Source organism: Phocoena sinus, chromosome 19, assembly GCF_008692025.1.
Source record: "Phocoena sinus isolate mPhoSin1 chromosome 19, mPhoSin1.pri, whole genome shotgun sequence".
NCBI classification, from domain to species: domain Eukaryota; kingdom Metazoa; phylum Chordata; class Mammalia; order Artiodactyla; family Phocoenidae; genus Phocoena; species Phocoena sinus.
Genome location: NC_045781.1, coordinates 7896476 through 7917323, shown reverse-complemented (window position 1 = coordinate 7917323; position 20848 = coordinate 7896476). Strand labels below are relative to the sequence as shown.

General features: G+C 54.3%; 1 protein-coding gene across 2 annotated transcripts; it reads left to right on the top strand.

Moving 5' to 3' along the window:
• Nucleotides 1–1611: 1611 nt before the first annotated feature.
• EHD2 (EH domain containing 2) lies at nucleotides 1612–19383 on the top strand. 2 transcript variants are annotated; one of them, XM_032612443.1, is made up of 6 exons: nucleotides 1612–1750; nucleotides 3776–4236; nucleotides 4594–4691; nucleotides 8548–8960; nucleotides 14769–14933; nucleotides 17588–19383. In XM_032612443.1, the coding sequence occupies exons 2-6, from the start codon at nucleotides 3833–3835 to the stop codon at nucleotides 18137–18139; spliced, it is 1632 nt and encodes a 543-aa protein (XP_032468334.1). In that variant the 5' UTR covers nucleotides 1612–1750; nucleotides 3776–3832; the 3' UTR covers nucleotides 18140–19383. The 2 variants fall into 2 exon arrangements, with proteins under 2 accessions (XP_032468334.1, XP_032468336.1); XM_032612445.1 differs by lacking the exon at nucleotides 3776–4236 and having other exon boundaries at nucleotides 1623–1750.
• Nucleotides 19384–20848: the final 1465 nt, after the last annotated feature.

The following is a 20848-nucleotide window of genomic DNA, read 5'->3' as shown; positions in this document are numbered from 1 at the left end:
GCATCTGGGGGGTCCCTTTTCTACAGCTGAGCCATCTGGAAAAAGAGGCCAGGAATGGCTACCTCAGGGCCCAGATCACCTGGACACAGAGCAGGATTGGAACCCAAGATTGACAGTGTCCGAACTACAAGCTCACTGGCTGCCTTCTTCCACCTTTTTTTTTTTTAGTTTATTTATTTATATTTATTTATTTATTTTGGGCTGCGTTGGGTCTTCATTGCTGCTCGCGGGCTTTCTCTAGTTGCGGTGAGCAGGGGCTACTCTTCGTTGAGGAGCACAGGCTCTAGGCGCGCGGGCGTCAGTAGTTGTGGTGCATGGGCTTCAGTAGTTGTGACGTGCGGGCTTCAGTAGTTGTGGCACACGGGCTTCAGTAGTTGTGGCTCACGGGCGCTAGAGTACAGCAGGCTCAGTAGTTGTGGCACAGGGGCTGAGTTGCTCTGTGGCATGTGGGATCTTCCCGGACCAGGGCTCGAACCCGTGTCCCCTGCATTGGCAGGTGGATTCTTAACTACCGCTTCACCAGGGAAGTCCCTGAAGGCATATTCCTAACCACTGTGCCACCAGGGAAGTCCCATCCGTATATTTTGAAAAATCCACAAGTCTGGTACTTTCCTGGCGGTCCAGTGGTTAAGACTCCACGCTTCCACTGCAGGGGGCCCCGGTTCGATCCCTGGTTGGGGGACTAAGATCCCACATGACGCACGGCCAAATAAAAAAAAATTTTTTTTTTTTAATCCACAAGTTTGTGACATGGTAATAGGGGCTGGTGTATCAGCTCACGATTAGCTGTGGGTCTAATCAGCGATGAGTGAACAATCCCTAGAAATTCCAAAACAACCGAAGTTGTGAGAACATCAGCGATTCCTCTTGCTGACAGTCTAAAATCCCTGCTCTCATGGAGCTCATGTTCTCGTGAGGGAGATCATCGCTGAAGCAGAGAAATGTAAAATATGTAGAGTGGTGATAAAGATAGCAGAGAAGAATAAAGCAGCGATAATGGATAAATCGTGGGAGATCAGGGAGGGCTTCCCAGAGGAGGTGACATTTGGGTGGAGACCTGAAGGAGGGGAGGGAGGGAGCCACTTGGATCCCTGGGGGAGACAGCATTCCAGATGGAGGAACAAGAAGTGCAAAGGCCCTGAAGTTGGAAGGTTGTATGAGGAACAGCGAAGAGGCCAGTGTGGCTGGAGCTGAGCGAGCGAAGGGGAGAGAGAAGGAGGTGAGGGCAAAGGGAGCCCGCAGATCGTTCAGGGTCTTGTGGGCCACTCTGAGGGCTTTGGCTTCTACTTGGAGTGAGAGAAGAACCAAGGAGGGTTGTGAGCAGAGGAGTTTCATGAAGTCGTTTAAGTTTTAAAATTATTATTACTGATAATAAATTATTAGTAGTATTGGTGTTATTGTTTTATTATTACTATTCCCATGTTAGGAAGGGAGACAGGGATGGAGTTTGAACCCGGGACCGGGAGCCCGCGCACTCACCCATCTCGCAAAGGCGCCCTGTCACTCCCCACCGGGGGGCGCCAGAGGCCCGGCGCCCGGTTTCGTGGGGGGTGCGGGGGGGTGGTGGCGGGGGCGCCTTGTCCCGCCCCCCCCCCCGCCCCTCCCGTCCCTCCTCCCTGCTCTCGGCCCCACCCGGCTCAGACGGCTCCGGACTGGACCGCGAGCACAGGCCGATCCGCGGGCGCCTTGAATCCCCGCGGGACCCCCGCCCAGCTCGTCCGCCCGGTCCAGCCGCCTGCGCGCCCCATCGGTGAGTGGTCCCCGACCGCAGCTGTCGCCTTCCAGCCTCCGCCCGCGGAGCCCCCGAGTCTGCCTTGGCTCTGAGTTATTTCCCTGCTCGCCAAAGACCCTCAGTTCCCACCCCAGTCACTGTGTAACGGTTTCCCGGGTCTCCCCACTCCCTTCCGAAACCTCCCTGTCTCCCCCACTCCCCCCAGCCCCTTCCAGTCTTAACAGCGTCCCCCACTCTCCTCCTCCCTCCCAGTGTCTCCCACTCCCTCATTCTCTCAGCCAGAGGGGATCCCCTCCTTGGGGTCTCCCTCCACCGCCCTCATCCATCTCTGTCCTATTTGGTCCCTCCTCCCACCCACAAGCTCCTCTCCTATCTCACCAACCCGATCGCCTGTCCAGTCAACCCCAAAGCGTCCTCCCCAAGATGTCCCCCAGGTCCCTCCCTGCATAGGGCACCACCCAGGGCTCCCTCCCTCTGCCAACATCCCAGGTCCCGGCTCCAGCCTCTCCTTTACCTCTCTGGCATACCTTCCCCGAATTCTTTTCCTTTTTTTTTTTTTTTTTTTTTAAGTATCATTATGATTTTATGTATTTTAACATATTTGATTTGCAGTTATTTTTGATGTTCAAACTGTCCCATCTTTGGCCAGTGGGAGTCCTGTCAAGCTGAGTCTGTGTCCCTGTGACATGCCCCATCTATGTCTGAGCACTTCCCCACTGTCTGACCCAGGCTCACTTGTTCTTTCCCCACCTCAGCCCCAGAATCAGCCATTTCTCCAAGAAGCCTCAGTTTCCCTTTTAGTGGAAAATGGTATTTAGAGACTCCAATCTGACGAAAAGTTGGTTCTGTGAAAAGATCAGTGCAATTATAAACATCCAATTAGACTGATCAAGGGGGAAAAAAAGGAAAAAGCAGACACAAACGACTGATATCAGGAATGAAAGAGGGGACATCACTACAGATCCTACAGAGCATGAAAGGATAGTAAGGAAATGTAGAGAACACGGTCTGGGTGCTGCAAGTGCTCACTGCTGCTGGGTTGGTAATTATTTCTCTCCCTAACTCCTTAGACCTATGATAGGAGTGCAGGATCTGCGGTCAGGTTGCCTGGAGTCCCAGCTTGAGCACTTTCTAGCAAAGTGATCTCGGGCAAGTTATTGCTATCTTCTTGAACCTACATTCCCTTGTCAGAAAAGTGGGGATAATAATAGCCCTACCTGACAAGGTTTTTGTGAAGATTAAATGAGTTAGAGCAGTGTCTGGCATGCATTGATCATAAATGTTACATTCTTGTGAATGCCCAAGCCCCATCATGATCTGGGGGGACCCAGGCAGTAGTTCAGACTCGTTTCTCATCCTTGTGCCCATGTGTCCAGCCACTCTGTCCATCCGTTCCACAGCTCCAGGTCATGATATCCCCCACCCTCTCTGCCTAAATGCCCTTGTCATGCCCACTCTTTAGGGAGCAGCTCAAAAGTCAGCCCAGCCAGAGCTTTCCCAATCCTGTGGTTGGCTCACCACGTCCCCCTCTGGTGCCTACGAGTCCACTTGCCCGGCATTTCCCAAGCATCATTGACTGCTTGGTGCCCAGGTTCTGTCCTCACTGGAGGCTCTGACTGTGTGGGGGGAGGGGGGGGCTGGTCTCTGAAGTATTTTTGCATCCATAGCTCTTGACACATGGTGTGATTTCAGTGAAAATGTGCAAAATAATGGGAGGGGTGGAGGAGAAAGAAAAAGATGAAGGAATACGCTTCTTCCAATCGGCTTCTGCATCGTTCCCTTTGTTTATCTCTTGGTCTTCCACCATCAATCCCCCTTCTTCAATCATGCCATTGTTACTCTGTTTCTCTTCCTCCAGCTGGAATAATCACCTTCTTCCTCCTTCAGCCATCAACTCCTGCCATCCACCAACAGTGCTCTAAGAAGCTCCTCTTCCCTACCCATTCCACCACCGTCTTTCTCCATCTATTCGACCTCCTGGCTCCCTTTCTTCTCCACCTCTTCCTCCAGGCAGTCCCCCATCAACATCCTCTCCTCCCACAGGTAGCTCTCCCCCCGTGCATCTCCATCAGCGAGCTCAGCAGGCAGTGTGCAGCCACCATGTTCAGCTGGCTGAAGCGGGGCGGGGCTCGGGGTCAGCAGCCCGAGGCCATCCGCACGGTGACCTCAGCCCTCAAGGAGCTGTACCGTGAAAAGCTGCTGCCTCTCGAGGAGCACTACCGCTTCGGGGCCTTCCATTCACCAGCCCTGGAGGATGCTGACTTTGACGGCAAGCCCATGGTGCTGGTGGCCGGCCAGTACAGCACGGGCAAGACCAGCTTCATCCAGTACCTGCTGGAGCAGGAGGTGCCCGGCTCCCGGGTCGGGCCCGAGCCCACCACCGACTGCTTCGTGGCCGTCATGCATGGTGACACCGAGGGCACCGTGCCTGGCAACGCCCTCGTCGTTGACCCAGACAAACCCTTCCGCAAACTCAACCCCTTTGGGAACACCTTCCTCAACAGGTGTGCAGCCAAGAGCCAGGAGTGCATCTTCCTGTCCCTGGCCCCCCAACCCTGCCCCATCCCTGCCTGTGTTTCTCTCCTTTTCAGCCCCAATTCCCTTCTCTCTACTAGATCCTTCCTCTTCCTGCCTTCTCTAGGGGAGCAGTTAAGCCAGGGACGCATGGGTTCAACCGCTGTCTAGCTGGGTGGCCTTGGGCAAGTGACTTAACCTCTCTGTTTCTCTCCTATCCTCATCTGGAAAATGGGGATAACCATCCCTGAACCTGATTCTCCTCGGTGCAGTCCCGGGTTCCCTTCTTATGTGTCCTCTCCTCCCGCCCCTCCCTGCACTGACCCCTGACCTTCCCTCTACCCCAGGTTCATGTGCGCCCAGCTCCCCAATCAGGTCCTGGAGAGCATTAGTATCATCGACACCCCAGGCATCCTGTCGGGGGCCAAACAGAGAGTGAGCCGCGGTGAGTGAGGCCCGGATCTCTGGGTCTGAGGGGGGAGGGGCTGGGGGCCTGGACTTTTGGGTCTGAGCGGGGAGGGTCCCAGGGTCTCTGCTAGGACTTGGGCCTGTGTCCGCGGGCCCTGAGCTGGTGGGGTAGCAGAAGGGAGCTGGTGGAAGGCTGTGATTCCTCCATGTTGGCACACGTTGAAGGGTGGGGGAGGCGTGTGGGTGAACACGTGCGAACGGGCTGCAGTTGCATATCTGGGTGGGTCTGGAGGATGGAGGGGGAGAGATCAAGAGAGACAGAGAGAGATACACAAAGTCAAAGATGGACAGAGATTCAGAGGGCGAGGCAGAGATACAGAGAGACAGGAGACCCAGCGAGGAGGCCGAGCCGGGCAGGCAGGCCCTGGGCCCGTGTGAGCTCCTGGCTCTGTGTCTGGGCCCCAGATGGGGCTGAGGAGGACCTGGGAAGGGGAATCTGGGCGGGCGCCAAGGGCGGCCTGGAATTTGTAAACAGCTGTGCAGGGGGAGCGTAGAGGGGTGGGGGTGAATTCCAGCGGGGCCTCCGAGGGAGCCCGGCCCCCACCCTCATTCCACCCAGCATTTCTGTCCCCTTCCACCCCTGTCCCACAAGGCCTCGGAGGCCAGAAACTGGGGCAAAGGAGGCTGCAGTGTGGGGCAGAGGGGAGTGGGAGGCCACTGCAGGGAGGCAAGGAGGCTGGGCCCCGGGGGGAGGGCGCGGACGGTTCCGGGAGGCCCTGGCTGCTGCCCAGGAGGCGCCTGTTCCCCGGAAGAGAGGCAGGAGGCAGCTGCAGAAGCGATGGTGGGCGGGGGTGGTGGGGGGAGCTTGGGGCGTGGGCCTGGGAGAGTCGGAGGGGAGGGAGGCCTCCAAGCCAGGGCAGGGGTGCAGGGTGGGAGCCCAAAGGAAGTGGGGAAGAACAGAGAACAGGGTCTCCTTCCCTTTCAGCAGAGGTAGGGGAAGAGGAGAGTCCGTCCATCTGTCTGTAAGGATGTGTGTGCGTGTGCGTGGGTGTCTGGGAGTTTGTGCCCGCGATTGTGGCAGGGTGTGACTTTGTGTGCAGCTCTGAGGGACTCCGGGGGGCTTTGTGGGATTGTGTGGGACAGTGACTGGTGGTGTCTCCATAGGTGGTTGTATTGTGAAATGTGTGTGTGAGCGTGTTGGGCAAGGGAACTTTTCTGTGACTGTGCGGATCATGTAGTGTGTGTCTGGGAAAGTGTGTAATTGTGGGTGTGACTCTGAGGTGTCAGGGCTGTGCTTGGGACGGTACCTGTGTGCGGCTGCGCCCTTGTGTGTGTGTGCATGCACGAGTGTATCTTTTGTGTAACTATACGTGACTGTGTCTCTACTTTGGTGCGTGTGCTTGCGTGTGCCTGCCGCTGTTTCTCTGTGCGGGTCTCACAACGTCTCTGCGGTCGCGTGGCCACGGATATCTGTGTCGGTTCCAGACTGTGAGCGGGGCTGCGTTTGGGAGTGTGCTTCTTGTAGTGTGCGGCTCTGATGGTGTCCAGGTGTACGCTCCGGAGTGCACGCGTGTGTGCACTGGTGGAGCATACGGCCTCTGCCTGGGATATCTGTGAAGGCCACACGTGTGTGATTGCAGCATAGTGGAGCCTTCTGGCGGGGTTCACATCTGGCCTCTGCTCCTTCTAAACTGTGGGACCTTGGCTGAGCCACTTAACCTCTCATGCCTCAGTTTTCTCATCTGTAAAGCGGGAACGTGATAGTATCAGCCTCATAGGTTGCCCTGAGGGTTCAATTTAAATGTCGAAATGTGTGAAGCACTTAGAGCAGTATTTGGCACACACTAGGTGCTATGGAAGTGCCCACGATGACTGCTTTTCCTCCGCAAGGCTGTCGTTGTGTGCCCCCGGGTGCCTCTCTGCCACGTCTCCCGTTCCCGCGCTGACTCAACCTCCCTCCCTCTGTCCCTCCCTGCATGAGACACACTTTCCAAAGCCGGGCCGCTGTGTGTGTTTGTGTAGACATTGGGGAGGGAGGGGGGGCCCCAGCTGCTGTCTCTCTGGTGACCCGGCCCTTTCTCCCCGCAAAACAGTGTCACCCACGCCCACCCCATCCCATCCAGTCCCCAGTGGCTGCAGGAGGCTGCTTCCTCCCATGCAGGATTGGCCTGGCACCAGCTCCCCAGCAGAGCGTGGAGGCCCACGGGGCTGCTGCTCTGTTGCTTCCTACCTGCGTATCTGGAGTAAATCCCTTAACCTCTCTGTTCCTCAGTTTCCCCTTTTGGAAAATAGGGGTAATAAGGGTGCCTGTCTCCTGGGGTCGTTTTGAAGATTCAATAAGTTGAATCGGGAAGGGCATGAGGTGACTTCAGGTGAATCAGCGATGGCTCCCTGTTCTGCCAGTTAACTCCTCATCCCCCAGGTTGCCACTCTGTTCCCTCCTCCTGGAAGCCCTCCCTGACCACCCAGGCTGGGTCAGGCGCTCCCCTCTGGGCTGCTGCACCCCAGCCTGACCACTCTGGACTGTGAGCCCAGTAAGGACGGACCTGGGGCTGCCTGAGCCACACTGTGTCCCCAGCACAGAGCAGGCGGCTCTGGGCATGGCTCCTGGATGACACCCCCAGCGGTGTCTCACAGGCGTCATGAGAAGTGTTTGTTGAGTGCTTACCATGCGCCTAGCACCATTTTTTTAATAAGAGTTTTATTGTGGTATAATTTACATGCCTAAAGCTCACTCATTTTAAGTGTATAGTTCAGTGCCAGGCACTGTTTAAGCTCTTTATATATCTTAGCTCATGTGTATTACTTAAATTTTTTTTTTAAATTTTACTTATTTATTTGGCCGTGCGGCATGTGGGATCTTAGTTCCCCCACCAGGGATCGAACCCGCGCCACCTGCATTGGAAGCAAGGAGTCTTAACCACTGGGCCACCAGGGAAGTCCCCTCGTGTGTATTCTTTTAATCTTCACACAGTTCTAGGAGGTAGGTCCTATGATGATTTCCATTTTACTGAGGAGGAAACAGAGGTTCAGAGAGGTTACCTGCTTGCTTAAGGTCACCTAGCTGATGGGGGCAGAGCCGGGATTCAAACGTGGGTCTTCCCAACTGCCAGGTCGGGGGGTCTCAACTGCTCCTCTCTCCCAAGCGTCACTTGTTGATGAATGAATGAGCGAACAAGCAAAAAAGCAAACAGCGTGAATGAATGAGTGAGTGAGGAAATGAAAGGTGAAAGGGATGAATGAATGGACCCAGGAGCCAGCTGTTGGGATGGGTGCCCCACGAAGGCAAGGACCTTGTCTGAGTGTTCTCTGTGGGACCCCCAGTGCCCAGGACAGGGCCTGGCACGCAGAAGACTCAGTAAATGTTGTGAATAAATGTAAAATATTTAACATCTGCTATGGCAAGAGCATAACCAGGGCCCGAGTGAAATCTTTAGTTGCTGGATGGTGGGGAGATCTGACGGATCCTGGGGAGGGGCTGGGGTGATGGAGGCACTCGGGGGCCTTGCGGGGGGTAGGGGTGGTGGGTTGTCCATAGAAGCACAGGGAGTCTATTAGGAACACTTGAGTGTTTCAATAACTGGGCCAATGCCCGCTGCTAATATCTGCCCAAAGAATGAATGAAAAAGGGGAGGGTGTGATTGTCGCCTGTAGTAGATGGCTTGAGAGACAGGGGCCAGAGTGATGGGGGAAATTCTGAAGGCTGTGGAGACAGAGCGGTGGGGCACTCTTGGGGCCTCAGCTGTTTCTCATAGACAAAAATTTCGAAGGTTAACAACCTGAACATCCGGTACAGTCTAACTTGAGTCCAAAGGAATGGCTGCATCCCAGTGGCTGGAGGCTCGGGTGCTGACCTCTGCCCCTGGCGCCCATGTACCACCCCCTCCCCCTAGGCTACGACTTCCCGGCAGTGCTGCGCTGGTTCGCCGAGCGCGTGGACCTCATCATCCTACTCTTCGATGCTCACAAGCTGGAGATCTCAGACGAGTTCTCGGAGGCCATCGGCGCCCTGCGAGGCCATGAGGACAAGATCCGTGTGGTGCTCAACAAGGCCGACATGGTGGAGACGCAGCAGCTGATGCGCGTCTACGGGGCGCTCATGTGGGCGCTGGGCAAGGTGGTGGGCACGCCCGAGGTGCTGCGCGTCTACATCGGTTCCTTCTGGTCCCAGCCCCTCCTGGTACCTGACAACCGGCGCCTCTTCGAGCTGGAGGAGCAGGACCTCTTCCGCGACATCCAGGGCCTGCCGCGCCACGCCGCATTACGCAAGCTCAACGATCTGGTGAAGAGGGCCCGGCTGGTGCGGGTGAGCAGTAATGGGGGGCTGGCTGAGCAGTAACCGGGGCTGGGGAGGCAGCGGCAGCTCTTGCCTTTCCTCTGATCCTCCTCTACGTGACTGCTGGTCCCTGGCATCAACTCTCTGATTGGTTAAGTTCTCTAATCTGAGAAAGTTCTCCTGCTGTGCCTGGCCCTGTGCCGGGTGGTGCTGGGAATACAGCAGTGACCAAGGCAGTCCAGGGGAGAAGACCACCCCATCCGCAGACAGTGACCATCCAACGTGGTCAGGGCTGAGACTGGGGAGCCCAGGGGAAATCCAGGAGGGCTTCTTGGAGGAGAGGGCATCTGAGCTGCAAACTGGAGGATGAGGAGGACAAAGAGGGGAAGAGATTCTAGAAAGCAGGACCAGCAAGTGCGTGGACTGGAGATGAGAACATGGCCAGCTCAAGGAAGAGGAAAAAATGTCAGTGTTGAAGCCAGTGTAGACAGTGGGAGTAACTGAATCTGAGGCTAGGGGCAGGGGTGGGGTGGGGTGGGTGAGAGATCACCCAGGGCTGTGGCCTGGAACTTGTGCTTTGTCCTGAGGGCACCGGGGAGCCATGGAAGGTTTCAGAGCAGGGGAGGGACAGGGTCAAACTCTAGCTGCCTTCTGGAGGGTGGATGCAAGGGCAGTGAGACTCGGCTCCCAGACCAGGGAGGAGGCTGGGGATTGAGGATCAAGGGGGGGAGCCTGGATCAGGACAGGGCCTCCGGGACTGGGAGGGCAGAGCACTGGTTTAAGAGCGTTTTGGAGGACGAATGGAACATTCACAGGGGAGGCTGCCTGCCAGGGTGGAGGTGGGGCAGGAAGCTGGGCAGGCAGAGAGGCCTGGAAGGTTATGGGGGATGGAGGAGCCTGAGGTGTTGGTTTAAGGAGCTGCAGAGAGGGGGTGAGTCAGAGCCCCACCCCCACCCCAGGAATCCTTGGGAGGGAGCCGCCCAGTGTGGTCGGCTCCTGAGGGCTCCAGAATCCACCTTTCTCTCGTCCTCTGCCCAGGCCCTGGACTGTTTCCGTCTGTCTTTCTGTCTCTCTCTGTGTGTGTCTCTCTCTACATCTCATTTCTACCTCTTTCTCAGTTTCTCTCTCTCCCTTATTGTCTCTCTTTTTTTCCTCTTCTCTTCCCTCATTCATTCTCTTTTCTCTCTCTCTTTCTCCATTCTCCCTCTCTCAGTCCTCCCTCCCTCAGTCTCCCCCTGGGTCACCCTCTTCCCCTACGGACCCCGGTCCCCCAGATCCCTCGGGGAAGCAGACAGCAGCGGGAGGGGGAGCCCAGGGTCCGTGGGACCCGGGGGTGGGGTGGGGCCGGACACCTGGTGCCCCCGCCACGCAGGAGGTGGCTCCGGAAACCCAGACAAACCCCGGAGTCCGGGACCCGCGCCCCGGCCCACCCCGCCCACCCACGTTATCTCTTCCTGGCACCTTCCGCGGCTTCCTCTCTGGAAAAGCCATTAGTGCCTGGCCTCCTCCTGTCTTCTGGGTTCCCGAGGAGCCGCCCTTAGGCCCCGTCCCCTCTCCCCGTTGGCCCGCTCTCGCAGGCCCCACCCACCGGCCTGGCCACACCCCTGCCCTGATTGGCCTTCTCAGACCTGCAGACCACTCCTTCCCCTTCCTCCTGCAAATCCATCTATGGCTCCCCAGTGCCAATCAAGACACAGGGTCTACAATGACCAAGCCTTGTTGCTTCTCCCCTGCCCCGTGTCACCCGCTCATCCCCCACGTGTGATTCTGCCACACTTGGTCCAGCCATCAAACAACAGCACACACCGTTTACCTCCCCATATGCTCTCCCCCAACAGTACAAGGCCTTTCCGCACTCTTGGTAACTACCCCTCTGTGCCTCAGTTTCCCTGTCTGTCCCAGTGTCCGATGTGGATGAGTCCTCTGGCTCTGCCCTTTGGTTGAAATGGTAGCTGCTGCTAGAAAGGGCGATTTCACTGTGCTGTGACACTTGAGGCCAGGGTCTTGGGAGGTTCTGATTCTAAGGAGACCAGGATGCCGTGAACCTTCATACCGAGCTCGCTGAGGTGACTCGATAGCATTAATTCAACAAACAATTATTGAGCACCTACAATGTGCTCCTGCACTGTTCTAGGTCCTGGGGATAGAGCAGGGAACGAAACCAGATAAAGTTTCTTTTCTTGTAGAATTGCTTTTTAATTGGGAAGTGGTTGTTAAACAAATTGATCTCTAATATTATATTGTATGTAATAAGGATTATGAAGAAAAATGAAGCAGAGAGAATGGTGAGAGGCTATTTTAGGGTCACTGGGGAGGGTCTCCTGGAGTAGGCGATATTTGAGCAGAGGCCTGAAGGAGGGGAAGGGGTGAGCAGAGTGGAGATCTGGGGGAGACCATACCCAGGCAGAGGGAACAGCAAGCGCAAAGGCCCTGAGGCCGGGACGTGCTTGAACAAGGAGCCCAGGGTGGTGGAGATGGGAGATGAGGATTCAGAGCCAGCCAAGGTGCCACCAAAATGTTTAGCATTCTAAACCTATGACTCATTAAAAGGACTTTTTTTTTAACATCTTTATTGGAGTATAATTGCTTTACAATGGTGTGCTAGTTTATGCTTTATAACAAAGTGAATCAGCTATACATATACATATGTTCCCATATCTCATCCTTCTTGCGTCTCCCTCCCACCCTCCCTATCCCACCCCTCTAGGTGGTCACACGGCACCGAGCTGATCTCCCTGTGCGATGCAGCCGCTCCCCACTAGCTCTCTATTTTACATTTGGTAGTGTATATATGTCCATGCCACTGTCTCACTTCATCCCAGCTTACCCTTTCCCCCTCCCCGTGTCCTCAAGTCCTACGTCTTCATATCTGCGTCTTTATTCCTATCCTGCATCTAGGTTCTTCACTAAAAGGACTTTTTAACGAGTGCTTTTAATTGAACATTTAAGACCATCTCATGGGAAAGCACTCATGTTCTGTCAAACGTGCCCCCTCCCACCTCTGACCCCAATGGCTCTCAGGTCCTCTTCCTTGCAGGCAACCCCCGTGAGTAGTTTCTTGTGTCTTTTTCCAGATATATTCTATTTTTATTTAAGCCTATCCATTTAATTATTGAGCTTCTTATTAAAAATAGGACATATGAATGCTCTTTTCTTTCTCTCCTTTCTTTTTTTTATAAAAATATTTATTTATTTATTTGGCTGCGGCGGGTCTTAGTTGCGGCGTGAGGGATCTTCGTTGCGGCGTGCGGGATCTTCAGATGCGGCGCGTGGGATCTTTTAGTTGCAGCATGTGGGCTCTAGTTCCCTGACCAAGGATCGAACCCGGGCACCCTGCATTGGGAGTGCAGAGTCTCAGCCCCTGGACCACCAGGGAAGTCCCCTCCTTGTTTGCTTTTCGATAACTTATGAGATCGTGGCTCAAAGGTTCTCAAGTTCATTGGTTTATTCCACAAATATTTCTTGAGTCTTTTCTCTGCACACTGTACCGACGCTGGGGACAGAGCGAACAGACAAGGTCCCAGCCCTCCTGAAGCTCACATTCTGATGGAAGGAGACAGAATAAGTAAACTCACAGATAAATGAAATAATGATGAATTGTGATAAGTGCTGTGAATGAAACAATAAAAGTAAAGGTAGAAAGGAATTGGATGGTGGTGCTTGTGGCACCTGCTTCCCATAGGATGGCCTCTGTGAGGAGGTGACATCAAAAGGAAGCTGAAGGAGCCAGTTGTTGGGAGACTAGGGCAGAGTTCCAGGTGGGGAGTAGCACGTGCAAAGGCCCTGAGGTAGGAAAGTGGTTGGCATGCTGATTAAAAAAAGGACAGCAGGTGAGGAAGCTGGAGCAGATGGAGGGAGATAAAGTTGCATGAAGTGGGAGGAGCCAAGTCGTGTAGAGCAGTTTCAGGCCCTCATTACACTCTTAAAAATTATTGAGGCCCCCCAAGAGTTTGTATGTACACGGATTAAATCTTTCTATATTAACCATATTAGAAGTTAAAACTGAGGGTATTCCCTGGCGGTCCAGTGACTAGGACTCAGCACTTTCACTGCCATGGCCTGGATTCAACCCCTTATCGGGGAACTAAGATCCCACAAGCTTCGCGTTACATCCAAAAACAAAAAACAAAAAACAAAAAAAACCAGTAAGTTAATACTGAGAAAACGTTTCATATTCATTTCTCTCATAATATTAATTAACCAACAATACTTATATAATTTTTTTTTTCGGCCGTGCCGCGTGGCTTGTGAGATCTTAGTTCCCCGACCAGGGATCAGACCTGTGCCCTCAGCAGTGAGAGCACAGAGTCCTAACCACTGTACCGCCAGGGAATTCCCAAACAATACTTATATCCTTATTAATAAGTAACACTTATTATAAATGTTACCTATACATTTTGATCATGTCGAAGTATACTAGTGAACAGATATTGATAATAATTAACATTGTAAGATCATTTAAAATAGCAAGAAAAAATCTACTACCTGTTAACCTAAGTAACAGATGTTGTATGAAAATTAACTGTTTTCCAAACCCCAAAAAAAACCCAACTTAGGGAGGACAGTGGCCCTGTTTTACATGTTTGCAAATCTCCTTAATGTCTGGCTTCAGAGGAGACCTCTGGATTTGTGCATTTGTTTCTGCAGTCAATTGCGATATCTTTTAGCCTTTAAAAACTCGACTGTCGGGCTTCCCTGGTGGCGCAGTGGTTGAGAGTCCGCCTGCTGATGCAGGGGACACGGGTTCGTGCCCCGTTCTGGGAAGATCCCACATGCCGTGGAGCGGCTGGGCCCGTGAGCCATGGCCGCTGAGCCTGCGCGTCCGCAGCCTGTGCTCCGCAACGGGAGAGGCCACAACAGTGAGAGGCCCGCGTACCGCAAAAAAAAAAAAAAAAAAACTCGACTGTCCACTGGGGAGGAAATGAGAGTAAAAAGACACACAACACCTTAATATTCTTATGAAAATAGTTTTGAGTCTGAAAACCCCTGAAAGGGTCTCGGGGACCCCGGGCCACGCTTTGAGAATTGCTGCAGTAGGGCCTTATCAGCTGTGGGAGGAATTTTGCACTTGGATAAGAAACAAATTGATACATAGTAGCAGTGTCTCATGGTGCCGCACTTGTTCCTTAAAACAGCAAAACAAAACGAAACAAAAACGACCCTCCAGCTGCTACTTCATGGGGGAAGGATTGGAGGGGCTGGAGGGGCCAGAGGAAAAGCCAGGAGTCCAGTGGGGTGACTGGTGTGTCCCCCCAGGCAAAAGATGGGATTGCTGGGATTGGGGGTGCAGCAACTGAGGTGCAGAGAAATGGAAAAGTAGAAGAGAGATTTAGGAGTTAAAACGGCTCGCTGATGAAATAGATGTGGCCAGTGAGGAGAGAGAATCAAATCAGGAATGATTTTCAGATTCCTGGGCTCCACTGGGTAGGGAGAGGTGGAGGTGCCGTTTGTCTCCCGAGATGGGCACAGCTGAGAGTGGCACGGCTCTGGGAGCTGGACCTGAATTCCATTGCGGGCGTCCTAAGACGGAGCTGTCCAGGAATGTTGACAAGGCAATCAGCTCTGAGTCTTGAGCTCCAGGGAGAGGGCAGGGCTGGTATGTAGATTTGGCAGTGGACATGGAGGGATGTTTATGCCACGGGAGGGGCTGAGAGTACCTAGAAGAGATGGGAAGCCCTTGTACCCACGGCAGCAGCAGCTCACCTGTAATTGTTAGAAATGCATATTCTCAGGCCCCACCCCAGACCTAGTGAATCAGAAACTCCGGGCAACCCATGTTTTAACGAGCCCTGCAGGTGACCGTGAGGCAGGCTTAGGTGAGAACTCTCCTCCCCACAGGTTCACACCTACATCATCAGCTACCTGAAGAAGGAGATGCCCTCTGTGTTTGGGAAGGAGAACAAGAAGAAGCAGCTGATCCTCAAGTTGCCTGTCATCTTTGCCAAGATTCAGCTGGAGCATCACATATCTCCCGGCGACTTCCCGGACTGCCAGAAGATGCAGGTGGGAGGCCGCCCAGGAGCAAGGCATCAGGGGTGATGTGATGGGAAGGTTGGCTTCCATGGGCTCCGGGATGGGACCTTGAAAATTAGAGGGATGGATGGCAGGTTCCTGAAAGCACTTCCCACAAATGATTCTGTGGGAGCGTGGTTTTGTGAATTAAGGGAGTGAACAGCAAACCCAAAGCAACTGTGGCTTCGTTAGGATAGAAGTTTATTTCTCTCCTTCATAAATGTCCTGGAATATGGTCCAGGGCTGGTTTGGTGCTTTACAGAGCCAGGGACCCAGTCTCCTTCTGTCTTAATTCTCCTCCAAGTCTGGCCTCCAGTCCCAAGAACCCCAGCATGGTACAAAATGGCTGTGGAAACCCCAGCCATTGTGTCTGCATTCCAGCCAGAAAGAAGAGGGGGAGGAGCGGTGCGGGAGGGGAAGCTAATGGTACAGTCTCTCTCTTTAAAAACACTTACTAGAACAGTGCTGTCCAATAGTACTTTCTATGGTGACTTTCTATGCCGTGCTGTCCAATGTGGTAGCCATTAGCCACATTAAAACTGAAAGTTTAGGTTTTAGTTTTAACTAATTTAAATTTAAATAACCACATGTGGCTACTGCATTGAACAGGGCAATTCTAGAGTTGCATGTGCAACTCGTGCTGACATCCAATTGGCTAGAACTTAGTCACATGGCCACAGCTGCTGCAAGGGAAGCTGGGAAGTGTAGTCTTTTCTCTAGGTGGCCAGATACCCAGGTAACGTTCAGGGATTCCATACTGAGGAAGAAAGGAAGATGGATATTAGGGGATAACCGGAGGCTCCTCACATGTCCAGGCCTAGGATTAACCAGTGTCAGGGGAAGCACTGAGTCTGGGTGTGGCAGTGTGGGGTAAATGAAGAGCCGCAGGAGGTGGGCAGGGCAGGAGTGACAAATGGACGTGGGGACAGAGGTCCAGGCTCAGGCATGGAGGCAAGGACTAGCGCCCCTGGCCCAGGCTCTGTTTTGAGGTTGTGTTAGGCTGATACTGAAAGCCTGTGACCTTTAGGTCTTAGATATTTCTAGTTCAATACTGAACAATTATAACAGAGTGAATTTCCCCTTGGTCACTGACTAGCTCTGTGAACCTGGTCAAGTCACTTAACTTTTCTGAGCCTCAGTTTCTTCAGCTGGAAAATCGGCATCCTGATAGTATCTACCTTGGATGCTTAATTGGCCAGTGTTCGCGATGTCCTTAGACAGTGTCTGGCACAGAGTTTGGGCCGAATCAAGGTTTCTCAGCCTCCACACTCCTGACATTTGGGCCCAGATAATTCTTCCTTGTAGGGGGTGTCCTGTGCATTGCAGGCTGTTTAGCAGTATCCCTGGCCTCTGTTCACTAGATGCCAGTAGCACCCCCGAGTTGTGACAATCAAAAATGTCTCCAGGGGCTTCCCTGGTGGCGCAGTGGTTAACAGTCCGCCTGCCAATGCAGGGGACACGGGTTCGTGCCCCGGTCCGGGAAGATTCCACATGCCGCGGAGTGGCTGGGCCCGTGAGCCATGGCCGCTGAGTCTGCGCATCCGGAGCCTGTGCTCCGCAACGGGAGAGGCCACAACAGTGAGAGGCCCGCGTACCGCAAAAAAAAAAAAAAATGTCTCCAGATATTGCCCACTGTCCCCCGGGGGACACCGTCATCCCTGGTTGAGAGCCACTGGGCTAGATAAAGAGCAGCTGTGAATATTACACTGACATTTATTGAGCACTTCATCCAGATGAATTCATTTTGCCTTTCCCACCTTCCAGTGACGGGAGTGCTAGTTCTCAACCTGTTTTACACATCTGGAAACTGACAGGGAAACCAGAGAGGTCAAGTCACTTGACTGAGGACACACAGCTCCCAAGTGGCAGAGCTGGGTTGGAACCTGGGCAGCCTGGCCCTGGAGTCCTCCCTACTCATCACCATTAATCACACCCCCATCTCTTTATGGTCATGATCAGTGGAGCTCTCTGCCTTGGCTCTGGAAATTAATGTGGTGCTGCGATATGGATTGGTCTTTGCTGCAACTCTTCTGGGGCAATCGCTTTAACAGCTGCACGTGTGAGAAGCAGCGTGACCACAAACCCAGCCCTGCAGCGGCTCTAGTACCAGATGACTTCTTGCCCCGGGGGTGGGGGGTAGTCCCAGGATCTCCTGATGACCTGTCCATCCCAAACCTAACCTCCAAATATGGAGCAAGCCGCTTAGCCCTTTCTGTGTGGTGGGGTAACAGAGCCAGCAGGATGGCAGGAATTGCATTTTCTCAACTTGCATAATGGTGGGGATGCTGACTGGGCAGCTGGGGTACCGTAGAGGGTGGGCAGGACTGAGGGCTGATGGGTGTGCTCTGGTAAAGCCGTGGGCTGATGTCAAAATGTTGAAATCCTTCTCTACCAGCTGGTGAAAGGCCCCTGCTCTCCCTACTGTCCAGGGATTCTGGGGTCATGCCCGGCACTGGGTGGGGTGGGGGGCACCGTGGGACCTTGCTGCCCAAGTCTCTTCTGAGTGGTGGGTACCCAAGTGGATTGGGGTGTTCAGATAATCAAATACTTCTGCACCTCTCTGTCAAGAGCTGCCCGGAGCCAGCACGGGGCTGGGGGGCTTCGGGATGGTGCCCCCTGACTTCTCTGTGTTCCCCTCCCCACAGGAGCTGCTGATGGCTCACGACTTCACCAAGTTCCACTCGTTGAAGCCGAAGCTGCTGGAGGCGCTGGATGAGATGCTGACCCACAACATCGCCAAGCTCATGCCCCTGCTCCGGCAGGAGGAGCTGGAAAGCACAGATGTGGGCGTGCAGGGGGGCGCTTTCGAGGGCACCCACATGGGCCCCTTCATAGAGCGGGGGCCTGACGAGGCCCTGGAGGACGGTGAGGAGGGCTCGGATGATGAGGCTGAGTGGGTGGTGACCAAGGACAAGTCCAAATATGATGAGATCTTCTACAACCTGGCACCGTCCGATGGCAAGCTGAGCGGCACCAAGGCCAAGACCTGGATGGTGGGTACCAAGCTCCCCAACTCTGTGCTGGGCCGCATCTGGAAGCTGAGCGATGTTGACCGAGATGGCATGCTGGACGACGAGGAGTTCGCCCTGGCCAGCCACCTCATCGAGGCCAAGCTCGAGGGCCACGGGCTGCCCACCAACCTGCCCCGCCGCCTGGTGCCACCTTCCAAGCGGCGCCACAAGGGCTCCGCTGAGTGAGCCAGCCGCTGCCTGCCGGCCCTTCCTCCCTCTTGCCCTGCTGTGGCTCCCCAGCTCTGGATGGCTGCACGCACATTCCCACCCTGGCCCGTGCACCCTGCCTGCCCACTCTCCCAGCTGCAAGGATGGGGGTCCCTCTGCCCCCCACTGCCAGACAGTGGGGACCAGGGGAGGGGCAAGGCTTCTCTGCCCGCCCTTCACACCTCTACCCTCACGTACACTTAGCACATCATTCGACACTAATACACACACACACACACACAGAAGCATCCATCCATGCATCATTCATTCAAAAATTTGTTTGAGCACCTACTATGTTCAGGGCTCCTTCTAGGCACTGGGGATTACAGCAGAGAGCAAAACAGACACCTCTATATGCCCTCATGGAGCTGACATTCTCAGAAGAGACCACCTACAGAATCACTCAAACACACAGAGACACACCCCCAGGCCTAACCCGTCTGATCCGTGATTCTGAGCAGGACCCCTCATAAGTGAGCGGCCACTTGGTTGAAATGACTAACAGTCATTTCCTTGCCCTGCTTCCTCTTGCCCAGCCAGGCGGGGACCCTCCACCCCATGGTGTCCTCAGGTCTTGGCACCACTGGGGGCTCAGGGGGGAGACACACCTCCTACTTCCTCAGCTGGACCCCCTCAGCCCCTCCCCCCAGTTCCTGCCACACCCCTTTCTTTAAGAAGGATCCTCTGCAGACCAAAAACCGCCTTGCATCCCTGCTTCTCCCAGAAGGCGTCCACTCCGAGGCCTTTCTGTCCTCCACTCACCTGCCCTGGATTGAAAGCCCAGCCTGCTCCCCCCACCTCAGGCTCCCCGCAGCTGGTGGTCCGAATTTTAGACTGCTGGGGCACAGCCTCTCGGCCCACCATCAGTCCATATTTAAGTGGAACCCCTGCCAGATAGGCCCCAGGATGTTATTTTAGTCCCCTTTTCAGGGACGTCGTGGGGGGAGGGGCTCTTGGTGCTACAACCCTCCCTTCCCTCCCCTAAAGGGAACTCTCACCCCCCCTACACACACACCTTTTCCTGCCTTCACTACGTATTAGTGCTTGACCCTGGTGGGGGACCACACGGAAAAGATGGGGAAGCACGAAACAGATGGGGACGATGCCCCCTCCAAGGTGTTTGCTGGGATTCCCACGCCCATCACCCCTCACCCCGTGCCTGGGAGGGGATTGTGAACGTAATAGCGTTCCCACAGTGCAAATAAAGCCATGGCTTCTTTCCCTGTGGGAGTCAGGCTGTCTTGGGACGGATTAGAGGTGGGGATCGCTCTCCCCACCAAACCCTCTGGGGAAGGAGAGCCCTGGGCAGAACTTCAGGGGGGTACCCTCCAAGCTCTCAGGGGCAGAGGTGGAGGCCGTGACTCAATGCTGCGGGAGCCTGATGACTCAGGCCTGGGCTGGGGACCAGACCGACATATTTTCCGAAGAAAAGTTACTCTGAGGCCCTCCCTCCGGGACATCCCTCCCTCAAACCTCCTGCCGCGGGGGCCTGGGAACCAAGCCCTGGGCCGTGGGGTTGTGTGTATGTGTGTGTGTGCCAACTTGGTTACAAGGTGCCCCCGTCCTCCTCCCTGCCCGCCGACGTCCACCCACACAACCTGGGTACATAGCTTCTGACACGAAACACCGAGGACAAGCGGGCTCCCGGAGGGGTAGGAGGTGATGCTGCCCATTAGGACCACCAAAGTGTGCGCACGCGCTCGCTCACGCCCAGGGGGGATCCCGCTCGTGGTCTCGCCGACTCACACCCGAGGCCACACCCACGGCCCCCGGGACACTCTGGCCTCGCGCCCTCCCCGCCCACGCGCGCCCGGTGGCGCGGCTCCTGGCGCCCCCTGGTGGACACACGAGAGCTAGGCTGGCCGGTCGCTGAACCCCCGGCCCCAGGTGGTGGGTGATCAGGTCTCCAGGGCCAAATCCCGGGCCTGTCACCTTCCCCAGGCCGAGTTCCGCTGTGTAACCCCCCGCGTGGCGCCTTCCTTCTCTGTGCCTTTTTTCTTTTCGAGTGGAGAACGGCCTTATGAGGCTCTGGAGCCCTACGGATGGTTGCCAGGGCCCAAGGGCATCTGAGCTCCTTTCCTTATTTGTAAACAGCATAGATTAATTGGTTCTAAGATAAAGTCTCAGGGGGCGAGGTAATAACAATAGTTAACATTTAGATCCCGGCACAATCTTAAGGGTTTTGTATATATTACTTTGTTTAATCTCCAGAATAACCTATGAGGCAGATGAACCATTATCGCCCCCATTTTACGGATGAAGCAACTGAGGCACAACTATGTAGCTTACCCAAGATTAATGATTCTGAGCCTGTGCTTCTAGGGTTCTAATAATGTATGCTTCTAACATTTCTCGCACGTAAATGTTCTGTGCTGCCAACCTCGACATTCCGAAAACTCTTGATTTCCAAGATTCTAGGGTTGGAACATTGACAGGTCAAACGTTCTGAGATTGGAAAGTCTTGTGTGCCGAATCTGTCACTGACGGGTATAACTTTTCTTTTTTAAGAAAACTAGATTTTTAAAAAATACAACAAATTAAAAATGATACTCAGATTTTAAAAGAATTCCTAGGCGACCAGGAAAGGTATTTTGCCTAGGGCTAGGGCCCCAAACCTACAACCTGGGGGGAACCGGAATCTGCAGAAGAGGGAGGAGCCATTTATCCTTTACCAAGATACTAGCCTCC

What these genes read in the sequence shown, in the direction of transcription:
- EHD2 (XM_032612443.1), top strand. Translation starts at nt 3,833, where the DNA reads ATGTTCAGCTGGCTGAAGCGGGGCGGGGCTCGGGGTCAGCAGCCCGAG. An exon ending in GGGAACACCTTCCTCAACAG is followed by an intron (nt 4,237 to 4,593) that starts GTGTGCAGCCAA and finishes CCTCTACCCCAG; the next exon opens with GTTCATGTGCGCCCAGCTCC. An exon ending in CGGACTGCCAGAAGATGCAG is followed by an intron (nt 14,934 to 17,587) that starts GTGGGAGGCCGC and finishes CCCTCCCCACAG; the next exon opens with GAGCTGCTGATGGCTCACGA.